Below are 24,889 nucleotides of genomic sequence, written 5' to 3'. Positions count from 1 at the left end.
CTCTACTTTTTTATGATTCTTATATATCAATAGTCAATATCAAATACAAGTGAAAGATATGGAATTCTGTCAAGGAAAAAGAACAGCAGTCCTTAATCACAATCAGATATGATTCTTGAGAAATCACATAAACTGATTTCCCCAGAGGGGTATAAATGTTCCCGTTATTTGACAAAGATGGGGAATCTTTCTCATTTTTTTTGCCTGACACAATTAAACTCCTCTTTAACAGCAACAATGAATTATCTGAATGTTCCAATTGGGACAGATGAAGTGTGTGTGCTAATGGAGCAAATTCCTAAAATATTTCATTTAAAATAAAAGAATGTGATGTGAAAAACAAGTTTGGCCAAGATTAATATAATTATTTTAACTAAAAAATAACACAGTAGTTGTAGGTTAGTGTTACAGAGGTTTTTCAGATATTTCCTATTATGTATTTATTCTATTAGGTAATCAATAAAAAAAAGTATTTACAAATTATTTATATACTGTACAGTGCTCAATCGCTGCTACCTGTGATTGACCAGTGCTACCAATGAACCTCTCTTAACAGGTCAATCAAAATAATTTCATGAAGCAGTTTCATACATGAAGTAGATGTTCTTGTTTATTTCTTTGAAAGCACATTGACAGGTCAGGCCTTTTTCTAACAGATCGACATTAAGGTATTTCATTTTAATTATTATTAGTGTAAAGATGTTAAGTGGTTACTAGTTCTTGTGAAAAGCAGAGGTCTAAAGCTCACAGACTAAAACTGTTAGCACTTGGTTCACCTGAGATGGAATACCTTTCACAAAAGCAGTTCAGAAACGTACACTAGTGAAACCCAGGATTAAAATGTGATGATAACATTTGTAAAATCAGTTAAATGAAGGAAAGGCTATCAACTTAGCAACACAGCGATACATTCTTCATGAACATAATAAACTTAAAAACATTTTTAAATATGTGGTGATATATTTCTACAAAGCAGAAATTAAAAATGAAGTTTTGTTTACAGGAAGCTACTGTTTATTTAACAAAAATTGCGATATATTCACAACGTTGGTTCTGTGGTTATGCATATAATGTGCATGGATCAATTCGGACATCTTCAAGGTGTAAATATTTGAGAAATATAAAATATTCAATAGTTAACGTTAAAGCTACATTATTAGAACTAAAATAGTTTAGATTTCATAACCTGTCAGGTGTTATTCCTCCATGCTAAAAATAAAACGAAAAATATTTACCTGAATGTCAAGACAAATTCAGCATGGAGTTTCCCCACGTTTTCCCTGCAGGTTTTGTTAACTATTGAATGAACCGAAATGGAAGATATCTGGAAAGACCTCAGGTGCTCAATAATGCTGCAGGTGTTACTGCCGGGCTCTCGGGGGTCCCAAGGTAATGGTATTATTTATGAACAAAAGAAAAACAAGACCTTTTATTTCGTGTACCGAAAAGCATCTTAACGCACCGTACGAACCAAACAATCGGTTTTTTAAATAGATTTACTGAACACATAAGGCCTTTTCGGCAAAACATATGTCTTAAATTGTTTGCTATTTTTTACGGTTCAACCCAAATGCTGCCTATAAAAATCAGGTAATCTGCTGAAGTTACCTGCCATGCCCTAGATTTTATGCTTTACTTCTTGGGATATATACTGTATATGAATAAATGTGCTAAACCAGTCTTATAAGTGAAAACCCATAACTAAAACACGAGATTACACATAACATAAGTTCATTTTAGTTTCATGATTTAGTTTTTCCAGCTACCAGCGCTCTATTTTATGAACTACCCGAAAACGATCAGATTTTATTTCTTTTTCCTGCGGCTGAGAGCGGAATGCAGACATTTTAGCTGGCTTAAAATTCCAAACTTGAGCTCGCTATGCAAAATGAATGCAGACATGGAGGTTCACGCTCTTTATCGCTTTCGTATTTTATTTCTACATTTAATTGCTCTTTCCATGAATCGCCACGTCCCTAACACGACCCGTAAATGAGACGATTGTTAGTAACCTGCAGAAGAAAGAGACAGCTTACTTAGGACCTGTAACTTAATAAATATTACGCCGTAAACCGCGATATGGCCACCTCTAGTGAGACTCGCAATGCAGTGTTCACATTTCAGATATATACTTTGAATATCCGCACAAAATTCAAGCCATGGGCTTATTGAAAGACACCCAAAAGCTATGACTGTTTACCTGTGCGAGTTGCATATTACGCGAAAGGTGATCCCTTCATTTCTGTGTCGGGATGGCGTTTACCTGCAGAGCTCGTCTCCCATGCAGCTGTAGTGTAGGAGACTCCGGGCTCGATTTTGCCTGTATCCCACAGATGCAGATGCAACAGCGAACACCGTGGCCCGGCTAGGACAGCCCAGTTAAGCGGCATTAAAGGCAAGAAATGTTGCTAAGTTGCCTTACACTCCGGGGAGCTAATTAAACTGAACTGCTCTGAGAAGTACGACACCACTGTGGATGGACATGCAGATCCCTTTTGCAAAAGTACTCATAGCGGATTCCTGGATGGCTGTAGAACTATTTCCAAGCCACCTGCAGGGGCCGAAGGAGCTTCTGCAAAAGGGGGAAAGGGAAGGCTAGCCTACGACAGCAGTGGGTCAGAATTATCATTAAATATAATACAGTCCGCTTCAGCAGCTCAACCCATTCGCTTAGAATAGTGCATTCTGCGTGTGGGTGTGTAGAAGACTAAAACGCTCCTCTGCACACCGCGTATAAAAGTGATGTTTAGAATTTAAATCTACTTTAAATTATTTACGCTTAATATTAAAATTTACGATTGCAATTATTTGTATATTAAAAACCCGAGCACACAATTTTTACAAAGTACAGCTCACGAAAACAGAAATAGGTCATTGTTAAATCCTCACTCCTGTAGATTTTATAATGCACACACGTAGACTTACAGCAGCTCGGGCCCAAACATCTGGACGAATGAGTCTCATTAACACGGCAAACCCTCTTGTAGTATTTTTAAATTACAGATAGGCAATAAAAGCATAAACACGCAGTACGTGCACTGCAATTACACATTAAAGCATTGTTTAAAAGAATATTATTATTTTTCAGTCTTTTTTTCAGGTGGAAATCGCTCAGATAATAAATACATAATGTATTAATGTAGTAAAAATGTCATAGATTTACGATTCTATTTCAAATTAGTTTTATTCTCAGTTTAAGACTTACGCGTCTTTTATATCCCTTCCAAATTATAATAATGTGAATTTCTGTCCATAAGAAAGTAAAACAATGTCCATTTATTCACTTGTTTGTATTGAACGCAGTGAACTTTCCTGCGGTAGGAAAATTATATCGTAAAAAAAAACAAAAGTTATGTTTTGAAACATTGACAATGTTCGACTTGTTGTGTGAATATGTTATAATATACATACATACTGTATTATATTTACTTAATAAAATGTGTATAGTGTTACCAGAAATTATACATAAAGCATATATACAGATATATATATTATAGTTAATAAAAAATGTGATAAATCACTCCCGTCACTCGTTAATGTGCAGTTTTCGCATAGCCATCTTTTTACCGACAGAATCGTCACATATGAACTTTACACTGGAGTCTTGAGGTTCCAGGAAAATATTTGTTTCTTTGATTTTTCAAATCGGTTATTTAAAAAATCCCCTTTTATTCCACAAAGGATTAAACATTATTATTAAACATAACTGAAAAAGTACCTGCTACATTTCAGCACTGTTTATAGCCCATTCGTTACAATACTACAATCCCTACATTTTATCGATAGCTAGCTGAATGAGACTCGAGCATCCTCACCAAGCACTTTCTACTTCAGTAAGAAATGATTTTGTACCATGAGTACATCCAATTCCTTTGCCCTGATTTCCTGAATTTTCGTAATTGGACTTAGGTCTGTCATGATGAAAACCTTGATTAATTAAAGATTTCTGTATGCAGTCTTGTTATTATCTACTTGTTTAGTCAAGAAGCCAAGGATCAGTTCTGCAAGGTCTCCCCATTCCAAATTCATCACAGACTCCCCCCACCCCCACCAGGGGAAAGAAGAAGACCTTGTGTGCTTTAATTTCCAAGGTTATGGTTATAATGAGTAATCTCTGGAGATGCCCAGGGGTGCGAGCTTTGGTAATAGTGTAAGTGTAAAAATTATAGTGTACACCCTCTGCAGAAAACTGCCCTGAGAACTGACATTAGACTCTGAGAATTTAAAGGCATTGGCCTTTTCTGTGCAACAACTTTTATAATACAGTAGTTCACTCTTACTTGAAAAACAGTCAAAACCTTGCCAAATATTATTTATTGCTTAAATTGCATGTGATGTTGTGTTGTGATAAAGGACTTAATTTCTTCTCTAAATCCTTAAAAAGTACAGCTAACATAAAAACAGCACAATACAAGCAAACAGTACCACGGGGCTCTTTCTTCAGACAGGGACAGGCTCTCTTTACTGTCCCTCTTGCACTTGTTAGAGAACTGCTTTTGTTTGCTTTTGGTTGTTTAAAGATCTGTGGGCTCTACAGGCCTACAAACAAAAGAACAATAGGTAGAAGATAGCATAGAAAAAATCCCAACAGCGTTTTACAGACGGGCAATTGAATGTACAGAAATCATTTATATTTCTCAATTGCCATGACTGGCAATTATATTTTAATTGGCCCTCCGAACATTTCCAGGATTACAACTTTTTTTTCTTAAGGACGATGTTCGACTTTGATATCACCGGTGATGGCGGAAATCTGACTGTAATTAATTAAATTAATTAATCTAAACCGTAATGGATGCACAGTATTTGAGAACATTTTCAAAGGTCTTAAAGAAAAGCTACGCCCAAGCGTGTGGCTGGAGACTGTTCAAACATAGCTACACTTGTCACATGGGCCTAAACCGCACGATTCGGCAAGCACGGCGGACTCTGTTGCTTTGTAGCTTACTGTATTAAGCACATTTCACCGACTTTTGTTCTGAAACGAAACAGAAAACAACTATTAGAGTAAAAATATATTCTCATTATATGCAATTTGGTTTAGTTTTTATATCAATGTTTTAAGATACTACATAATTATAGCTATTTCGTGGTCCATTTGTTACTAACAATGTTGTTAACGTTTCTGGCGGAAACGTCAAAAACGTTTTATTTTTAGTAGGATCTCCCCGTATTTTAATAACATTTTGATCTCCTTGTGAGTAATGTTAAATAATTTAGATAAAAAACTGCAATATGAAAAAAACGTTCATAGAAACTCAATTAGCAAATATATTTAAATGTCTTATTTCGATTCCTTAATATTACATGTGACATATTAAACCAAGCAGGGACGCTTATAAAAGTTATTTAGAAAGTGTACCATGACTTCATGAACATTTTAACGCATAACTATTTATATAAATAGACCTTTCTTTAGAAAATAGCATGTCAACATCTTCATTTGCGTAACGCCAAAGGCCTTTTTATAACCGATGAATGATGTATCAGCAAAGACCAGCAAACATCCGAGAATCCTGCTGTCACACATGAAGCGTAACCTTCTTCTGACACATTTCGTCCATCTTCAAGAGACATTGTGAGAAAGTCACTGAGGAACCGAGTGCGCACTGACACCCGGAAAATAACAGCAACCCTGACGTATCACTAAGCTGTCCTGCATCATCTTAATTACACGTTTTCACCCCTAATTTGTGATTCCGTGTCATGGTTTAGCGCTACAGGTCGTTTTCGCACTGAAAGTGGCAGTCAAACGCGTCTACGATGAAGCATACCCTTCCTGTATTCTAGGATTTACAATGCTGAGGTTGACATTGTGGAATAATCTAGCGTGATGTCTGTATTGTAATGCATTTCCTTCGTTAAACATTCCAAGAAAACGACTCAACCTTCAGAAAATACATTAAACTTTTCTGTCTAGAACTATAGACCTGACTGACACCTGCATCGTGTAATTGCTCTTCAGCTGTTGTCTGGTTGAATTTGCAAATCGATTCTGTCCAGGTTTAGAACAGAAAATCACCATTTCTCCATTTATTCCATTATAGTAAAACTCGGATAATACCGCACTCTTCCTACCTCCATATGACGTCATAATATTCACCTGGACTTCTCCTCAGACTGTTCTGCAAGTTCAAGCCTGTTATTAGATGCCGGTACTAAATATTTCGAATTTGTTTCGATTTATTAACAAAAATTAACAATAATTCATTGAAACAAAAATAACTTTCTGGGAAAAAAATAGTCAAATGTGATATTAGTACTGCACAAACTAGGGCTATATGACTTCATAGAATCACAACACGGCATAGGGCCCAGGGACCCAATTTGGCAACTGTCAAGTATAAATTAGAAAACAAAACATTTGTAAAAATGTAAATCCACAATGAAGTTGAATTTCTGTGACATGAAGACTACGTGAAGCCTCTGAGGCAGTTTTAATGTGAACTAAAGAATCTTACACAGAAACAATAATTAAAAAAAAACATTTCACATTTTAAAAAGTCTTACCATTTTATTTGCAATGATTTAAATACAAAGAATATATGCTATATTTTCCATTTACAATGACATTTTTTGTAAACAAAAATTGGCTGATAGTTTAACATTGGGTAATAATTTGGCCTGTAATGATTAAGAATAAAAGGACAGTATGTAGCTGATTTATTGAATTCACTGCAGTTTTAACACAGCATGTTAACTAATGCTACATTCTTGCAGATTAATACTTAAACACAGTAATTCTCTTCTAGGTCTTAGTTTTGATGGAAACTTAGTTGATGTAAAGTTTCGTGTTTTTATAACTTAACATGCAGCCCTATTTTAAACCTTTTTCCTCGTACAGGACACAATGGTTATACTGGTTAAAAAAAACAATCTATGCTAAAAATAACTGTTTATTTATGCCCACCAGAGAACTACTAAATACACAGATCAGTCATCCATTGATGTCTGCAAGAGCTAATATAATAAGTAACGAACAAAAACAACTGAAAGTGGTTTAAAGTAATCACACACAAAAGCAGGATTTTCATGAGCGCACTTGTAAATTTAGATGGTGTAATTTCAAGGTTAGGCACTCAAAATCCAATCAGTCTGAAAGCGAGTGTGCTATTAATCACAGGGAACCACAAGAAGTTGCTTACAACTGCCAGGGCCCTGATTTTCTTATTTTTTATACATTACTGTACTCCTTTAATTGCTCCCTCACTCCTCGCTGGTCTGATTTCATTACACTGTCAATGAAGTGAACTGGAGAGCTGCCCGAAGACTGAACAGGGCGTACACGGTTCTGTCCGTTTTTCTGGAGATCTAGTCCACATGCTTTTGCTTTTCTACTAGGACTTTTTTTAGGTTTCAGTTCAGTGATCATTTCAAAGAAGGTATGTATTAACCTTTAGGGCAGGAGATTTCCAGACCGGTTCTCACCAAAGCCCATATCCAGTAAGTCTTCTAAAACCCCCTACTTCACCCATTTAGCCTGAGGACACGTAAAACTTACTGATCAGTTAAGTACAGATTTTATTCACCTAACCATGGTTCAAGAGCTTAAGAGCTGAGAGGACAGTGTTGTTCAAAAGATAAGTGAACTATTTCAATTAGACAGCTGCTTCAGGGTACCAAATCAAGGGAGGATTTGACAGGTCCATCCTAAAGAGCTCAAAACATTTTGGCCAGAACAACTGCTGTATCTGAAAAACAGAATATTGTTGGAACAGTACATTAGCAAACAGAGCTGTATTTTTCCCCATCTCACTCCTTCTACTAATTTATTTGAGACCCTCCTTCTTCTAGACTTTCTTCCACCTTGAAATAGAAGCCTTTCTCAGACACGTTAGAATAATTCAACAGAATACTTTCTGAAATTCTGAAAATAATAAGTGCAGTTTCTCATTTTTAATTCTCTAGTCAGATGTAAGCCTTGACCTCCCCTTGTCGCTGTGTTTATTGTGTTACCTCACAGTACCCGTAACCAATCTTATCGAATATTGTCACTACTAAGCGGAAAGTCCACACCAAAATGGATTCCTGAAAAATGAAAAATGTTAAACTGGATTCAAATAATTTCTCACCTCAAAATAAAAATACTTTTATTTTTTTTTCCCCCGAGATACTGCATTCTACAATTGATCTACTAAATTTAAAGCATTACAACCCTGTTACAAAATAAGGCTTTCGAGATACAGGGACCAACTGGAATGTACCGTGAAAATATGCCACACTGACCTCCGTGCATTTAAAACACATCTTCAAAGCCCTTTGTTTTTATCTTTGTACATTATGTTGAGTAAAGATGCCCTAAAAAAACAACCTGTACAATTTTATTGCACATCGGAAACACATTAACCTTTGCTCAAAACCCTGCAACGTGCCCTTGTTTTATAACTTTACAGAGATTAAAACAGAAGATCAAAAGCATTGTATACAATGCTGAATCTGAGGCCATCTAACTTGGCTTTCAACAGCAGTCCCACTGTTTATTTTTTCTGTCATCTTGTACTGAAAATATAATTTCAGTAAAGCAAACAAAGACAGTGTGAGTGTGAGGCTGACTGTGGGAGAATGGGAATCACACTTTTCAGTTTCAAAATATTCAAAACTGTAAGGATTCCAAAGCAAGGGGGACCAACAGTGTTGCAGTTTCTTAGCATTCATTCCTAAGGAATGAACACAGTGTGCATGCAGGCGAGGAGACCTGGAACCCCTTATTATAAAAGACGGAGCCAGATGATCAAAGCTACAATGACTCTTAGTGGACTAAATCTGGAAAAAAAAACTAAGCCTGTTGTCCCATCATTACTGTCTGATAACGTCTTCTGGATAAAATGACTTAAACAGATCTAAAGTCTGCTGTATGGCAAGTGCTAGCACGGAGCTGAGGAAAAAAAAAACACTTTGCTAAACCCCATTAGCCAGGGCTTCCCATTTATTAAACCGTACAAATTATTTTTTTTAAAATGTGCTGCATTACAAAAGCAATTAAAACCTTGAACCGGAGACCTGTAGGTGTTATTTTAAACATACATTTATTTCTATACTTTCAGAAGAAAGCCTGCGGAATTCTCAAGCACAACTGTGAGTTACTGTACACACAAACTACAAAATAAAGTACAATATAAGTAGTAAGGAGCCCCAATTTCCAGGCCAATTATTGTTTTATTTCATTATTTTTATTCCAACAAGAAAAAGCTCCTCGCCTCCCCTGCCCCCAGTTCCACACTAGAAACACGGTGACTGTAATTGCCAGTTTAGTCTTTGCAGTAGGTGGCCAGGAGCATCTCCCAAGCAGTGAAAGACAAGAACTCCCTGGTCCTTTTTAACATGAGCTGTATTCAACACCATTACACACACAACTACCAGCTGAAATTTCAGACCAGCTCAGAGTCAGCGCGTCTGTTCCACTTTCTTTTTTTAATTAAAAAAAAGGAAGAGAGAAACCAGGAGGCCTGTATTGACCTGTGTGCAAAAAAAATCATTCGATTTTCCCCGATCGGTTTGGCTGGCATTAACCAGAGGAAGCAGTCTGTGCCGGGGCAGCTGGGCTAGTCATTGTCTTCCTCGTCTTCCTCGCTCTCCTCGATGCCGTCGCTGTCCTCCTGGTCCTCCTCTTCCTCCTCCGTCTCGGGGATGTCCCACTGCGGGTGGTTGTCCAGCATCTGTTTGGCCTCGTGGACCTCCAGCTACAGCACCAGACAGAGGGTCAGACACGTGGCCACAGGATAGGCCCCACTCAGCTGAACACAGCCTAAATCCCAATTTCTTGACATTTTCACCAAATCAAACCCTGCAAGTACGCTCGTCTATTAAGGACCTGTTGTAGCCATGTGCTCACTCTGCCAAATCATTTTAAGCAAATTCAAACCACAATCAAAGGGTAACATTTCTTCTCTGTGTTATATAGACCGTCACGCAGACTAATATATATATGTGCCAAGTGCTGTTGCTGAGTACTTTTTACTTTAAATACAATAATTATTGATGGCCACCGAGTCCTGTCACACAAATAAAACAAGGTATATGCAGGACATTTAGAGCGTTCTGATCTGTGACAATAGCAATAACCAGACTTATTATTCAGTTCTACACAGGATATTTAGCATTTTTTTTATTCTACTTGAGAGAAAATGGCTCTTTGTGATTGTTTAATGAAGAAACATTTCACTTCCAAAACCTACATCCGAAGAACTGACAAGGCACTCACCTTTAATGGCTTTATCTGATCTAAACCCATGTAGGAATCGGATCTCAGAATCACAGAATACTGATAGTTTCCAGTTTTTGATGGTGCAGGGAATTTCAATTCAACCTTTAAAGAAGCAAAGACACAGTTAACGCTGGAGGGAAAAAAACAAAGTCTTATTTGATAATATATTATTCAAACATAATATGGTTATAAAACCATAAGTATATAAAATATCAACACTTTGAAAAAGATAACTTAAAAACAACTCAAAGCATAGCACAATCAAATGTTTCTTACTTTTTATTACTTGTATATCCATTAAAATTAAACTTGTGTAGCATAACCCTCATGGAAAGCTTCTCAACAACAGTCTGATCTTCTGAACATGACAAAGGCAAGTGGAAATTCTGACATTAGTCATTAATATTTAAAACAAGAAAGAATGGAGCTTTTTCAAAAAAAGTGTACAAACATTTTAAATCATATCCGTAAAGTTTCTACTTCATAAAAATACAGCACTGCTTTAGATTAACAAAAGGTTACAAAAACACATCAAGCCATGCATCAGTCCTTCTCTTAAAGACTGCAATGAACTAACAGGTCATTTTTGGGTTTCCAGACATTCACAGCTACAGTAAGTACAGAAATGCCTCTTTGTCCTAGATACAAATACACCCATTCTTAATTTCTCATGGCCATGAATGTTTGGAGCTCAAATTAACAGTTAAAATTGACCTTGAAAATATACTTTCTGAGATTTGGATCATGTCTCCACAAAGTCTTTTCTTCTCAAAACTAAAGTATTATAATAATGAATAATAATTGCTTACACTTGTATAGTGCTATTCTGGACACTCCACTCAAAGCGCTTTACAGGTAATGGGGACTCCCCTCCAACACCCACCTGGATGATCACACACAGTAATAGTACACCAGAACACGTGTGCACCACAACATATCAGCTATCAGTGGGGAGGAGACCAGAGTAATGAAGCCAAATCATAGATGGGGATTATTAGGAGGCCATGATTGGTAAGGGCCAATGGGAAATTTGGCCAGGAAACTGAGGTTACACCCCCCCACCCTTTTTCGCTAAATGCCCTGGGATTTTTAATGACCACAGAGAGTCAGGACCTTGTTTTTACGTCTCATCCATCACTATACTGGGGCATTAGGACCCACATGGACCACAGGGTGAGCGCCCCCTGCTGGCCCCACTGACACCTCTTCCAGCAGCAACCTTAAGTTTTACCCAGGAGGTCTCCCATCCAGGTACTGACCAGCCACACACCTGCTGATCTCCAGTGGGCTGTCAGTTGTGAGTTGCAGGGTGATATGGCTGCTGTGTTGAACAGGGACAGTTTTTTTAGCCTTTCAAGTCCTTTAATCAAGGGATCATTCTGGGTTCTTATGAACTTTTTCTGTTGCTACTCTTGAAATTTGCCTTTCTAGCAGTGAAATTGATTGCAAAGATGTTTTTTCTTAATTTGAAAACTGGTCATTCTTGAAGAATGGGCAGCTCAACAGCATCCTACTAGGCAGGTATACTGGTACAGATAAGCCTTGCAATCTGTGGCAAACTCTGGAGTTCTCCATCAACTAAGATGTGGGTTGCTACCATTATTTTTACAAAAGGTTGCAAACCATTTTGAGAAAAATGGCCTGCAGCACAAACAGCACCTGCTGTGGAAATATTAAGCCAATATACTCCAAACTTTATACATACAATTCTAAAGCCAAGAGGATGTTAAGTGAAAATTGTGTTTGTGTGTCAACCAAGATGGACACTTGACCACCATTTTTTTCCAGTGGCATTACTGAGATGAGGAACAGGTAAAGGTTTATTCCAGCATGGAGTTCACCGGTTCCTTTGCAGCCTACGCATGCTGATAAAGCAACCTACTTCAGAGTTGACGGGTTTCACATACCTGAACGTGCTCCAGACCTGCACCTCACAGGGTGCAGCAATACTTTATAATTATAATTAATAATTGCTTACACTTATATAGCGCTTTTTCTGGACACTCCACTCAAAGCGCTTTACAGGTAATGGGGACTCCCCTCCAACACCACCAATGTGCAGCATCCACCTGGATGATGCGACGGCAGCCATAGTGCGCCAGAACACTCACCACACATCAGCTATCAGTGGGGAGGAGAGCAGAGTAATGTATCCAATTCATAGAAGGGGATTATTAGGAGGCCATGATTGGTAAGGGCCAATTGGAAATTTGGCCAGGACACCGGGGTTACACCCCTACTCTTTTCGAGAAGCGCCCTGGGATTTTTAATGACCACAGAGAGTCAGGACCTCGGTTTTACGTCTCATCCGAAGGACGGCGCCTGTTTACAGTATAGTGTCCCCATCACTATACTGGGGCATTAGGACCCACATGGACCACAGGGTGAGCACCCCCTGCTGGCCCCACTAACACCTCTTCCAGCAGCAACCTTAGTTTTTTCCAGGAGGTCTCCCATCCAGGTACTGACCAGGCTCACACCTGCTTAGCTTCAGTGGGTTGCCAGTTGTGAGTTGCAGGGTGATATGGCTGCTGGCTTTAGTGCCTATACTGACTCCCCATCACATTCTAGGTGAAAGGGTGACCTGTAACACAGTCTTGCATAAGTGTTTGGTTGATTAACCCCAAACATAATGCAGTTGCAGTACAACAAAATGGGGTTTCTGCACAAAGCAAGAGAATCACCTGCCCGTCCTTTTGCTCTTTTAGTTACCCAAAACTTAAACTGCCGCAGTGTTTTACAGGCTGATGCCTAGAAGAAACAGATTGATCTTCTTAGTGCAATTTCTCTTTAAAGACTTACCAATGGAAAAAAATAAAAGTCAGATGAGCATACATTTATTTCAATAATCAAAGAGGAAACTGTTCAAAGTCACAAAGGCTACAATTAAGAAGATACAGGATTTCACAGAGTAGATTCACTGATCTGCAAGATAACAACCTTGCTCTTCCATTATTAATTTTCCTAAAGGGATTATGAACGGATGAATACAGGTCATAATTTAATACCATTCATGATTGGTTGATAAAGTCTAGTAAATTTAGTGGTTGCGCCAGCTACAGTACATACAGTGCATACTATAATAGTTCTGAATAGTTTTCAGCTTCTCACTGCTGGTGTTTGGCTCTACACCGTTCCCACCGTCACAAAACCAGCTCGGTGTTCAACACTGCCTGTGGTTGGCAAAATAAATTCAGATATCACCTTCTCAGTCCAATCAAACTAATGTTGCTAGGTACAAGGCTCCACAATTATTGAAAAGGGCCTCAGCATGAAGTTTCATTTTTTTGATTGCAGATAGTATCGTATCATGTATGCAACATCCCAAGCGCTCCACTAGTGGATTATAAAAACAGGTGGAGATAAAAGCTTAGAGCACAGGTATGTGTTGAGATGTTTATGGGAATTTTGAAGGATTTTAGGAAGACGAGGGAGTGAGCTGGAATAAGGGAGGGGGAAACGCTGTGGATGTGGATATGGGAGAATCAGAAGAGGATTTAGTTACGGTGAAGGAGGAGTCAGGCTGTCTGATAGAGGAAGATATAAAGGGAATCAACCATCCTGACAGGCAGGGACAGAGGGCAGCAAGTGGGTCAGAGCTGCTAATGATTAGAGACTAGAGGAAATGCAGTTTAGTCTGACACAATCGGGGCCAAACAGTCTAGACCAAGAATGTCACACTCATTTGCGGTGGTGGGACCAATTTGATTTAAATCTACTTCAAGTGGACCATACAGATATTTATTCCCCACAACCAGTACATACAGTGGCTATAAAAAGGCTTTGGACATGATTTTGAATGTGACTGGTTAACTCTGAACACAGCTACAGCCCCCATTATAAAAGGGTGTGCACACTTATGCAACCAGGGTGTTGAAGGTTTTTTAATTTCAATTATTTTTCCTTATAATTATCTATTTGTTTTTCTCTTGAATTTTGTTGATCGCAAGGTCACGTTAAAGATGGATAAATGTTTGACATGATTTATCTTTAGCTTTACATCACAAAAACCTGCATTTTCAATAAGGGTGTGTAGACTTTTTATATTCACAATAGTATTATTTATTTGTGCTGTTTTGCATTTTTGCTGTTCATTCTACAACAAAAATCTTGCCTTTAAAATTCAGTTGGCAGTCACTGAATTTTCATTAGATGCCGATTTAGCTAAATGTTCTCATTACTTCGGAGTATGGGATGGTTTTTAGTATTATTAACTCTAATTTAAAATATTATTGCAGGTTTGGTTTGGTGGTGGTTTCATTGCAATAACTTTTCAGAATGTTTGAGCCTTCATTGTTCACTTGCACGCTGCAAAGTACAATATATATAGCTAAAATAGATTCCGATTTAATGCGTTTTGATTTCAGGCTGTTAGGTTACTTGGTAAAGGGTGTAGTCATAAGGGCCTTGATCAGGGGCCCAATGGAGTAGGATTCCTCTGCTGGCTGCGGGATTTGAACCAGCAACCTTCCAGCCACAGGTGCAGATCCTCAGCCACAGTGCCATCATACAAAGATTCCCCTAAAATTCATTTTTTTGTTAAATAAAAAGGTTTAAATAATAAAAACCTCCAGATTCTTTATCTTCACAATGTTGCCTTCACTTAACTCCATATATAAATATACAGAATTATTTTTGTGTATGATATAATTAGATATGTAAAGCACACATAGTATACTAACAAGAATTGGCAATGAGCTCCAAAATATGATTATGTTTCTGAGAATTTTTAACTAGAAAACTGAACATCTATAATCTGTTAGCATCTTTTGACCCACCTGACAAAATAAATAAAACTGTTATTTATGTATCGGTTTCCAGATGCATGTCTGGATTTGACTATCGGAAACTTTAGTGCCTTATTTAATGACAGTGTACTGTTTCTTGGTAGGGAGAGGTCAAGGGAAGAAGAGGGGGACACTGTCTGGCAGAGGCTTGTAAAATATTCTTGGTTGTACAGACTAACTGCACATTCAAAACCACTGGGCCCCGAACAGCTGAAGTCTCTTCTCTCTTGCCCAACTGCTTGCTGTGAGAAGTGCAGGGTTTGTTGTAGACGAACAGCTAAAACTTTCATCACCCTCTCACCCGTCTACACTGGCACTCCAAAAACAGCTCTCCATAAGACAGGTCCTGCTGGAGACATCTGAAATATTTTGCTCCCTGTAATAGTTTTATACTAAATATATTTTAAAAAAACGCACCAAATTTACACCAAAAACAAAAAGCAGCCTATCATTCTTTGAGTGGTTTTCCCCAATGTTTCTTGTTCAAAACCATTGCCTGAATATAAACAATTGCCCAAGTAGAACAGGCGTGAATAAAAATGACTGCCCTTATACCTCTGTACAGTTCCAGGCCACATCTGAAGCTGCAGTCAAAACAAACCTTATCAAGACGGCGCTCTGCCCCTTTAAGAATCTGACACTACTGTACTACGGTTGCTTGGCAACTAATTTTGGAAGGCTGACAGGGAGGAGGGGCTGAGAGACTCAGTCTTCAGACTTCATTTACACACCAATTTCAAATTCCCAACAAGCAGAAATCCCAAAATGACTTGCATGTCTTGTGCTTAGGCCATCCTAATATGTAGAACTGCGTACATATACCGGCTTGCTAATCAGAGCTCACTGGAGACTTTAAATGCATGTGCAACTTTATCTTTATAGGAAACCTTAATCAGTTAGGATAAAATGGCACTGTATTTAAAGCTTTGTGAGGCTATCAGTAAGTGTCCTCCACTCATTTTTACTTTGCCAGAACATTTATCACTCCAATTAATCAGATCAGCACTGGTTGGGCCTGCAGGGCTGTGCTCAGGTCCACTCCTCTCATTTGTGTCCTGTTGGGCACTTGCTGTACCGACATCAGCGCTGCCTGGAAAGGAAAATCAATCCCAGCCACTTAACCCACCCCAGCCCACGTAAACGAAGGAGCCAGACAAACTCTTTGTTCCTTTTTTTAGCTACTAACCTCTTCTGTATCCTTAAGCGTACAGACGTGATAGGGCATTGATACCAAAGTCTGTTCTCTCCTGTCTGCTATGTACAGCCACCACCACTCCTGCTTTTCCTGTAAAAGGCAAAAGAACAAGTGTCGTCATTCTTATGACCTCTTTGAACGAGTGTCAAGATGCCTGATCGGAAGTAGAGTACATATAAAACAAATTATCCCACCTCTGGGAAGTACAAGCTATAGACAGGATGTGTGATCTTTGATTTGGTCTCCAAAAGAGCTCTTTCTCTTCGCTGGATACTCTGTTGCAGTGCTTCCCACTCCTGAAGAGAAAGAGAGAGGAATTCAAGGGTTGGCCAGACAGACAAACCGAGTCCATTCCACTGCTACAGTACGAACCAAACCGCACCACTGGTGAGCAATAATGACAATAAAGTGTTTTTGCCCTTGGCCCTTCAAATGCTTCAGTTTTCTTCAAAGAAACAGAAAATCTGTAAGCAGACGCTCAGCGGAATATCAGTGCTTTACGCTGGATGAGGTGTCACTCAGCATTGGAGGCGTAAAACAAAAAACAATAAAAGCATCAGCCGAGAGTCCAGATGTCGCCCCCTGCTGGGCCGCACCAGGCTCCACAGCCGCTCACCTCCTCGTCGTCGCCCATCTCCTGCACCTCCGCGTCACTCTGCTTGTCGCTCTCCTCGTCCCTCTCGCTGGGGGAGTCCTTGTTGGCCTCCCCCTCGTCCGAGTCGCTGCCCTTGTCGGAGAGCTCCTCGTCCTCCTCCTTCGAAGGGACCACCTCCTGCCCGGAGAACCAGGAACCCGCTTCAGAAAACCTGGCTGCAGTTTAGAACAGCCAGCTCTCTCATTCTATACAGGCGTATGGAGCTCACCGCGCCACACCTCACAAGGCAAATTTCCCCCAGAGATTCACGCGTCACCATGTCAACTGAAACAAAGTAACTGGAGGATCCTTCAGCCATTCCAATATTTATCCATAACAATCAGAACCAATTTTGAGCTTTGCTCTCTCTTGCTAGAGTGCTTTACTTGATCGTTCAATTGATAAAACCATAATAAACACAATGAACACAGACTATTAAACATTTATATCACTGATAAAGCACAAATATCATGGGAACCATCACCACAGCCTGGGGACGGCTCTGAAGGGTGCAAAGAGAAACCGTTTGTTTTGCTTTAAATTAGAGACTGAGCAGGTAAGTATGATCCGAAGTACAGATACAACCTGTAACTTTGTGCGGAAAGGCTTATCAGTCTTTAAACCATAAGGTCTTACAATCTGCTGGGGCCGTGTGATGAGCGGCCTTTTATTAATGTGGCACTGGTAAATGGAAGACTGAAAAGTTCAGTCAACTCGAGCAAAACTAAAAGATTAAAAGGGCATCACAGAAATAAAAACATTATACAGTATATCTATAATATATGCATATACTTATAAGTATACATAAAATGATTAATTTAACATTTGAAGGTTGTCAAAGAATCTGTTTTTCAGTAATAAATCAACTGGGATTCCACGTACCAGCAGCAAACACATATAACGCTGTACACATCAGATCCTACCCTTTCTTAATTCTGCAAGACCTACAACAAACATCCAGCCAGGATGAAGCATTGTGTACAGATGTAATACCCCTTGAAATCACAGATCTTCATTTCGGGTACCTGATCATGTACATTATGATATTATAGTAGTTCACACCCGAAGAAGGCTCCACAACTGAAACATTGTGTTTATTTTCTTCTTTTTTCAGCATGGAATAAAACTTTACTTGTTCCATTATGATATTATGTTATACTTGGGGAGCACTATTTCCTATTGTGCTTAAATACACAAATATCTTAATATAAGCAAAGGATGTGTCTTTAGTTCTCACTTGATCTTGTCCTACAATACGCAGTAACTTGAAAGAGATTCCTAAACTTCTTACATTTGAAGAAACAGTCCCATTGGCTTGTTTCTGCTTGTCAGTTTTCTGCTGTTGTTGAGAAATTGTTTTCTTCTTGGTTAACTTTTTTTTCTTTGTCTTTGACACCTTCTTAGCTCCTTTATTCTTGTTCTGCCACACTTTGATTTTGTTTCTGCTGGCTTCTCCTTGCTGAAACAACAAAAAACATTTTCTAAGATTTTTAGAAAGGACAACTTTTCAGTTCTGTAGCTGAAAACAGTTGTTAAAAGTTACAAAGTCATCGATGTAAGAAACACTGCATCCCTCTGTATGTGAAACTCAACATGCTTTCAAACTCGTAAAACACCATGCCAAGACTAAGAAATTCTTAACATCGAAATAAATAATTGGACCGATCATTGCATTACATTTTTTAATGCCACTGAAAACTTTAAATTTGACCTACCCCCTCTTCTGTATTTTGGTCTTCTACAACACGGAGTTGATCCTGCTCTGCCTCAAAGAAATCCTTGAAGAAAGAGAAGAAATTAAAATGTGGTTTTGGGGTCATTCTGTTTACTTTCACATGCCCAGTCTAGACTTCTAACATTCTGCCCAGCCTCTTTGTTCAGTCACAAACTTTCCAATGCCAATGGGTGAAAAAGGCACCAGAAAATACTTTCTCAGGAGAAAAAAGCCACGTTAACTGCACATTCAGGGACCACTGACAACATTCCAGGGGTGTTAAAGACGTTTTTTAATGTTTAAATTTGATGTTTAGAAGAACAGTCAATTCTTGCCATTGGAACAGCCTTACCTCCCAGTGTGCCGGACACATTCACCTACTGTTTATATTCAATCAAGACCGAAATTCCAGGGGAAGGGAAGCATGTTTAAGTGAGACATAAAACATGTTTAGCTGTAATCTGCAAAGAGAAGATGCCACCCAGTGGTCATCTGGGGACTTACATGCAGCTGCCCCCACATGTGCACATAAAGCAACACGCACCGAAGGCAAGAAAAGGCAGACTTCGGGTGCAGCCCGTCACACTATGCTGAACCCCAGCACTCTTACCTGGAGTTCAAGCTAACACCTCAATGGGTGCGACGCATGAGCGACGACAGAGTCAGTTAAAGAAAACCCGCAGGCTCTGGACTCCAGCTTGGAACCAGAAATGGGGAGCTGCAGACCGGGAGGAACTACTACTTTTTACACCCATTTAGCAAACCTGGAAAGTCAGCTTACTGAGACTCACCGGCAAAAGGAAAAGAACAAAAGAATAACTTACCACCATTCTCTTTCTCGTTAGCGTCACAGTGACGGTTACAATGGATCCTGCCGTGATGTTAGTGCTATCCTCGTCGTCTAGCACTGCAAATGACAGAAGACACCAGTGAAACTTCATCTGCTTTTTCTTACTTTTCTCCAGCAAGAAATTCCCAGGATACAATTGGGAAAAAAAATAAAAGCTGATAAACGAATCAAAAACCGTTTACCTGAAGTGACGCATACTGTTTTGTAAATGATACAAACCTTACCCTGACTATGCACCCTATGATATTTGTTTATTATAATTTTCCCTGAATTTTAGTTTTTCCAAATTCTGCTCGTTTCCTTCGCATACGTGAAACTATGAAACGCAAAGCTCAGTTGGTTGGTTTGATTTGTTTTTGCACCAATCAAAATGATCCATGTAATGCAGATATTTCCCTTTTAGCAAAAATACGAATGGTCTAATTTTGGACACGGATGAATGTTTTTTGTCTTTAGAAGTCTTTCACAGAAGTGCACAGTACCCTGAAGCTTGAGATCCACGATAATGTAAGGAAAACTTCCGAGTACAGCCATGACTTCCTCGTACTTCTCTTCCCCGAGGAAACGTAGCATATTGCGCCTGTCCGAGTCTTTCAGGCTGACCAGGTCCTGAATGCTCCTCACTTTGTACTGTGGAAGCAGACGATGACAGTTTAGAGACAGTTACCTTCTTACACTCCACAACGTACATTTTAAAAATGCAGTTTTAAACAAAAAGTGGAAAAGAAAATCCTTCCAGCACACATTCTGCAAGGTCTTTCTTTCAAAAAATGTACTACTAATTATTTTCAAAGCATTTTCAAGCCTGTATTTTCTCTGACATTCTCACTATTACAGTAGCAGAGGCAAGAATTTAACCCAATGTGCCACCCATCATACAATGAATACAAAGAACTAAGCAGTGAGCACAGGCAGGTATACTACATATAGAATGGGAGTTTCAGAGAGATCACAGCCCATATGACAGACTAATTAACAAAATGTGTGCTCCAAAGTAATACATGGATTAGAAACTGGTTGGAATGGAGGAAACAGGTCCCACCGATGTCAGTATGGAACTGCTGCTCTGAGACACATTAACAGTACTGATGATAGCATTGTTAATGCACCAGATTTGCAGAGGAAACAAAAAAAAGCGCAGCCGCATTGTGTATTCAGTAAGAAAAAAAAAATTAAATACTAATCAGATCCTGGGAGATATGCTGACAAATGAAACCTAACAAGTTCAAATGCAAGGTATCACATGATTAACATTTTAAACCTAAACATTTTTCAAACAAAACCAACAGAGCAGTCAGGAAATATCTAGTTTGTCTATTTCCTCATCTAAACAGTGTTGAGAAACAGTACAAAATGCCAACCAAATGCTTGGATATAGTAAAAGATGTAAAACAAATCAAGAGAAGTATTGTTTTAAAAATGCAATGCACGATTTAGATCTTATTTGAAAGATTTCGTTGGAGAAGAGCAAAGGAGAGAAACTTTGATGAGGCTCTCAGCTCATAGCTGTCTGAGGGGGAGGGCGGCTACTGGTAGTTACTGTCATGATAGTTGAGAGTTCAACATAAACATGTGCTCCCTTCAGCAGAGGTGTGTGAGGTAGCCAGGAAAAGGCCAGAAATGCCACATTTCTCAACAGGAGACCCCCCAGTAACTGGGAAAGACTGACTAAACATCAAAGATGAACGATCCAAGAAGACTTGGTTTTGTTGTGTTGACTTCTGCACAGGAAAATAAAAACGCTGCCTTGCCATTATTTTAAAACCATAACTAGTGCTGTCATTTTTTTTTTCTGTTTACCAGCCTGTAACAGCAACCAAATCAGAAAGGAGTAATAGATTAATAAAGCAGACTTGTTTAGCTTGTAACACATAAGATTACAGGAAGACTTGACTTGAGCACTCAAAATCCTGCAGATGGAGTCAGTCCAGGGGAAACGCGGATGAAACCATCAGGGACCCCAAAAAAGCAAGATTAGTAACATTTAAGTCACAAATGAGGAGACAACATTTTATAAAGAATTTTTAAGGTGTGGGGTGTCAAACTCCCTTCTTATGTTGCTCATTTATTATTTGTGGTTTCATGTTAAAAAACAACCAGGTGATTTTCCTGGATTTATATCTTACTACCAACTGAACAAGAAAGATGGGCCTCCTTTTGTTTCGAACATATTCAGAAACAAAACATGTTGATAAATTAGTTAAGACTCCGCGAACAAATTCATATGTATCTTAAGTGCCTAGAAAAATAAATCTTCTGTTGGTGGGGGAAAAAATTGAGTAGTCTGCCAAAAGAGGAGTTCAGAATCACAGCCATGAATCACAACCCCTCAAAATCTATTCATCCTTTTCTGCAGTAAATCAATGATATGCTCAAAGGAAAATCTACAGGCACATCCCCAGTATAGCTGGCAGGGAGAATATCAAACCATGCTAAATGCAGCTTTTGTGAATCTGCTTATTCTAGTGACCTCTTTCCAGCTTTCCACCTTTCCAGGGAATTCTCTTCACCCTCTTGATTGGAGGATATAATAATAGAAATAAATAGCAAATAATGAAATATCTTTTTTTTTTCTTCATGACGTTCCGGCAGCCAAGCTGATCGCACTTACTTTTTTGGAAACGCAGTATCTCAGGTGTTCCTCTTCAAAATGCGGGAGCTGCAGCAAAGGAGATTTGGACTCCTGCAGTCCTTGCACTATCATCTGAGAGAGCTTCATGCAATTCTCAATGGACACCAAACGAGGAGCATGAAACCCTGAGGTAAAAACGACCAAACAACAAAAAAAAAGTTTGCCCTTGAAAAGCGGTTTCTTTCTCCCTGATCACGAAAGGTTAAGGAATAGAATATGTAACATTAGCTCCAAGATCAATTTCACATACTGAAATGCTCCATGAGCGAACTGCGGCTATCCCTGAAAACTGGAACACAGTTCCACTTCCTTCTTTGTTCCGCCCGTGGTTGAGGAGTCAGTGTGTCACTTACCTCCCCGGCTGTTGGCCATCATAGTGAGCTGACAGCCAACGTTGACCACTTCCTGAAGTAATGCTGGACTCTTCCGCACCACAAACCTTTGATCTGAAATTCACCAAAGGAAACGGAATGGACATTGCATCTTCGTTTTACCAACTGTGATCTTCAAAACTAGAGAGGCAGACCTCAGTGCTTAACCTTATCAAGCTCTTAAAGTAAAAATTAATACGTGCTAAACAAGAAATAACGCGTACAAGAAAATAATTCAAGTTCTATTAAATTCACTAAGATGCACTATAAAGGGTATGAACTAGTTTTTTACATTTAGGTATGAAACACATTAAACATCTAGTAGTTAATGAGTAAATTTGTAAACATTTCAAGCCAGCTCATTCCTCAGTTGCTGACCTCACTTAGTATGCCATTTAGTTAACATGTGGATGTTTATAAGATATAACTGTATTGTCCATCCAAAAAGGTGGAAATTGGTCTTTGTCATCACCATAAAAAACTACAAAAAACGAATAACACCCAATATAAAATACACATAAAAAAACAATAGTCTAGACATGCAACAATACATACAATATACATGCATATCTTGCTCTGCCCAGACTGCACTACTGTTACACTAATCCAATAACTTCAGCTGCACTTACTACAGACAATTTCTAATGTAAAGCTTACATACCACCAGCAGAACTTATAAAGCACATAATTTTTTTAAAAGTACTCCACTACAGGTTCAACTGCTTACACCTGCATAGGACTAATACTTGTCTTAAAAAATACACAATTTAATTCCTTTAATGATTTCACATGCGGCATAGGCACCTCAAGTGCTTTCTGTATAAATGTAACTTTAAAACTAAATTGCAGGTAATAGTGTGCATTTCTAACTTTTCTAAAATAAAATAATGATAGTATGCCGGATTATCTTCAGCAGTATCCGAAATAAAGAACTGTCACCCATGTCAATTCCATGCTAAATATCAAGAAAATATCAACACAGAAGAGAACTTTCAAATTCAACCCAAACTAAAGGTACTTATCTGGGGTCTATTTGACCAGCCCTCTGTCATGTTGAAGACACTGATTAAAATGTACAGTATAGAATGTGATTGCTGGCTTTAATATACTCTTTATGATCTACGTGTACCATTCACATTTTCTGGAACCCTGCGGCACTTGCCACCTGCTCCTGATGTCTCTCAGTCTTTGACATGGAAAACCTAACTGTTTTAATCCTTATAAGCCTTGTGCAATACTTTTGTCAACCACTGCATATATGAGGGAACAAGTAAGGGTTTGTTCCATGCTGAAGAGAAAACAGACAACGTTCCGGCTGTGGAATGCTTCTTCAGCATGGAATAAGCCTTTCCCGGTCCTTTGCAGCCTACGCATGCTGATGCAGTGACCTACTTGAACTATTTTAAATTTTTGTGTAACGAAAACAATAATTACATGTTTAAACTGCTAAGCACTGGGAAAGGTCAGAAAACTGCCCATCTTGAACAGAAAACTGCTCAATGGGGAACAGGCCGAGATGTACCTTCTTCGATATTTTCAGACAGGTCCATTCTGGCGAGATGCGCGAGCAACAAGACTCTGGCCTTCAGACTGTAAGGGTAGCAGAAGGGAGGTTCTTTCTTCTTCACATTGATGTTGCCCAGCTCCCGGATGAGCTGCAACAGTAATAAATCAAGAGTAAACTCCTGCCAAGCGCTAGATGGGCTGTAATAAATCACTCCTTTGCATTCAACAAAGGACTTCATTACCTGGGGTACTTCAATGTTATCTGTGGGTCTAATTGTTGCTTCCTTGTTACTACGTGGGTCGAATTCAAATGCTGCCGTCAGAACCATTATTAGACCTACAAGGAGAACCAAAATGAAAAAAATTCTCTTCACACATTCTGAAAATATTTTTTAGATAACATTAAGTCTAATGTGGTTACAGGTAACATATTCAAAATCTATCATAAGACCAAAAATGATATTCAGCAATCACACGGTACTCCCAGAACCAATTAAACAGATCATACTTACGTTTCATATTCATATTGGGAGTTTTATACATAAAATGCATAAAGAGCTGTGTTGTGTTGATAAGAATTTGGTCGCCACTGTATCGTATGGACCGATACCACCAAGTACCCTAAAGACAAAGAAAAACAATTTAAAATTACTGTGTAAACTAAATCTCGGGGGCTTGTCATTAGTAGGAGAGCTAGCTGATCTCTGCAGAGCACACACAAGGAACTTCACACTGGACTCTTGTAATGCTATGGAAGAGCTGAAAAAACCTGGCAGTCACACCGCACCTTAAATTTTAAAGGCCACCTGAAACCTCAAGCTAACTTTCCCAGATAAGATCTGCTCCTCTCTAAGTAATCCAAAGGCAGGTGATCCTTGACAGAGAAGTTCATGGGGTTTCAGAAGACATTTTGTCATGTCAGACAGATCCCCAGAATGTCACATGCGGTCACTTTTCACAAAGCTGACTTAAGCCTTAGACTAACCAAAAATTCAA

At 38.8% G+C, this 24,889-nt stretch overlaps 2 protein-coding genes across 5 annotated transcripts in view; both read right to left on the bottom strand.

Moving 5' to 3' along the window:
• scml4 (Scm polycomb group protein like 4) overlaps positions 1–2,946 on the bottom strand; it is a 70,901-nt gene extending 67,955 nt beyond the window's left edge. For 2 of the 4 annotated variants that reach the window (XM_069178628.1, XM_015350557.2), the window contains exon 1: positions 2,201–2,600. The gene's annotated coding sequence lies outside the window, so the exon portion shown is untranslated. Of the gene's footprint in view, positions 1–2,200; positions 2,601–2,925 lie in introns of those variants that run through there. The other 2 variants (XM_015350580.2, XM_015350562.2) reach the window with 2 other exon arrangements.
• A 5,127-nt stretch (positions 2,947–8,073) lies between these two features.
• sec63 (SEC63 homolog, protein translocation regulator) overlaps positions 8,074–24,889 on the bottom strand; it is a 36,186-nt gene continuing 19,370 nt past the window's right edge. The window contains exons 8-21 of the mRNA XM_006625963.3: positions 24,406–24,514; positions 24,136–24,230; positions 23,910–24,042; positions 22,370–22,462; positions 21,996–22,141; positions 19,867–20,014; positions 19,359–19,441; positions 18,536–18,598; positions 18,112–18,279; positions 16,803–16,958; positions 16,381–16,482; positions 16,178–16,276; positions 10,202–10,306; positions 8,074–9,680 (exon numbers count right to left, since the gene is read on the bottom strand). Coding sequence (XP_006626026.1) covers positions 9,543–9,680; positions 10,202–10,306; positions 16,178–16,276; positions 16,381–16,482; positions 16,803–16,958; positions 18,112–18,279; positions 18,536–18,598; positions 19,359–19,441; positions 19,867–20,014; positions 21,996–22,141; positions 22,370–22,462; positions 23,910–24,042; positions 24,136–24,230; positions 24,406–24,514 — 1,638 coding nt within the window. The 3' untranslated portion in view covers positions 8,074–9,542. The remainder of the gene's footprint in view (positions 9,681–10,201; positions 10,307–16,177; positions 16,277–16,380; positions 16,483–16,802; positions 16,959–18,111; positions 18,280–18,535; positions 18,599–19,358; positions 19,442–19,866; positions 20,015–21,995; positions 22,142–22,369; positions 22,463–23,909; positions 24,043–24,135; positions 24,231–24,405; positions 24,515–24,889) is intronic.

This window comes from Lepisosteus oculatus, chromosome 2 (assembly GCF_040954835.1).
Source record: "Lepisosteus oculatus isolate fLepOcu1 chromosome 2, fLepOcu1.hap2, whole genome shotgun sequence".
In the NCBI taxonomy this organism is placed as follows: domain Eukaryota; kingdom Metazoa; phylum Chordata; class Actinopteri; order Semionotiformes; family Lepisosteidae; genus Lepisosteus; species Lepisosteus oculatus.
Note: the sequence above shows the minus strand (reverse complement) of the source record. Positions and strands in the feature narration are given on the sequence as shown.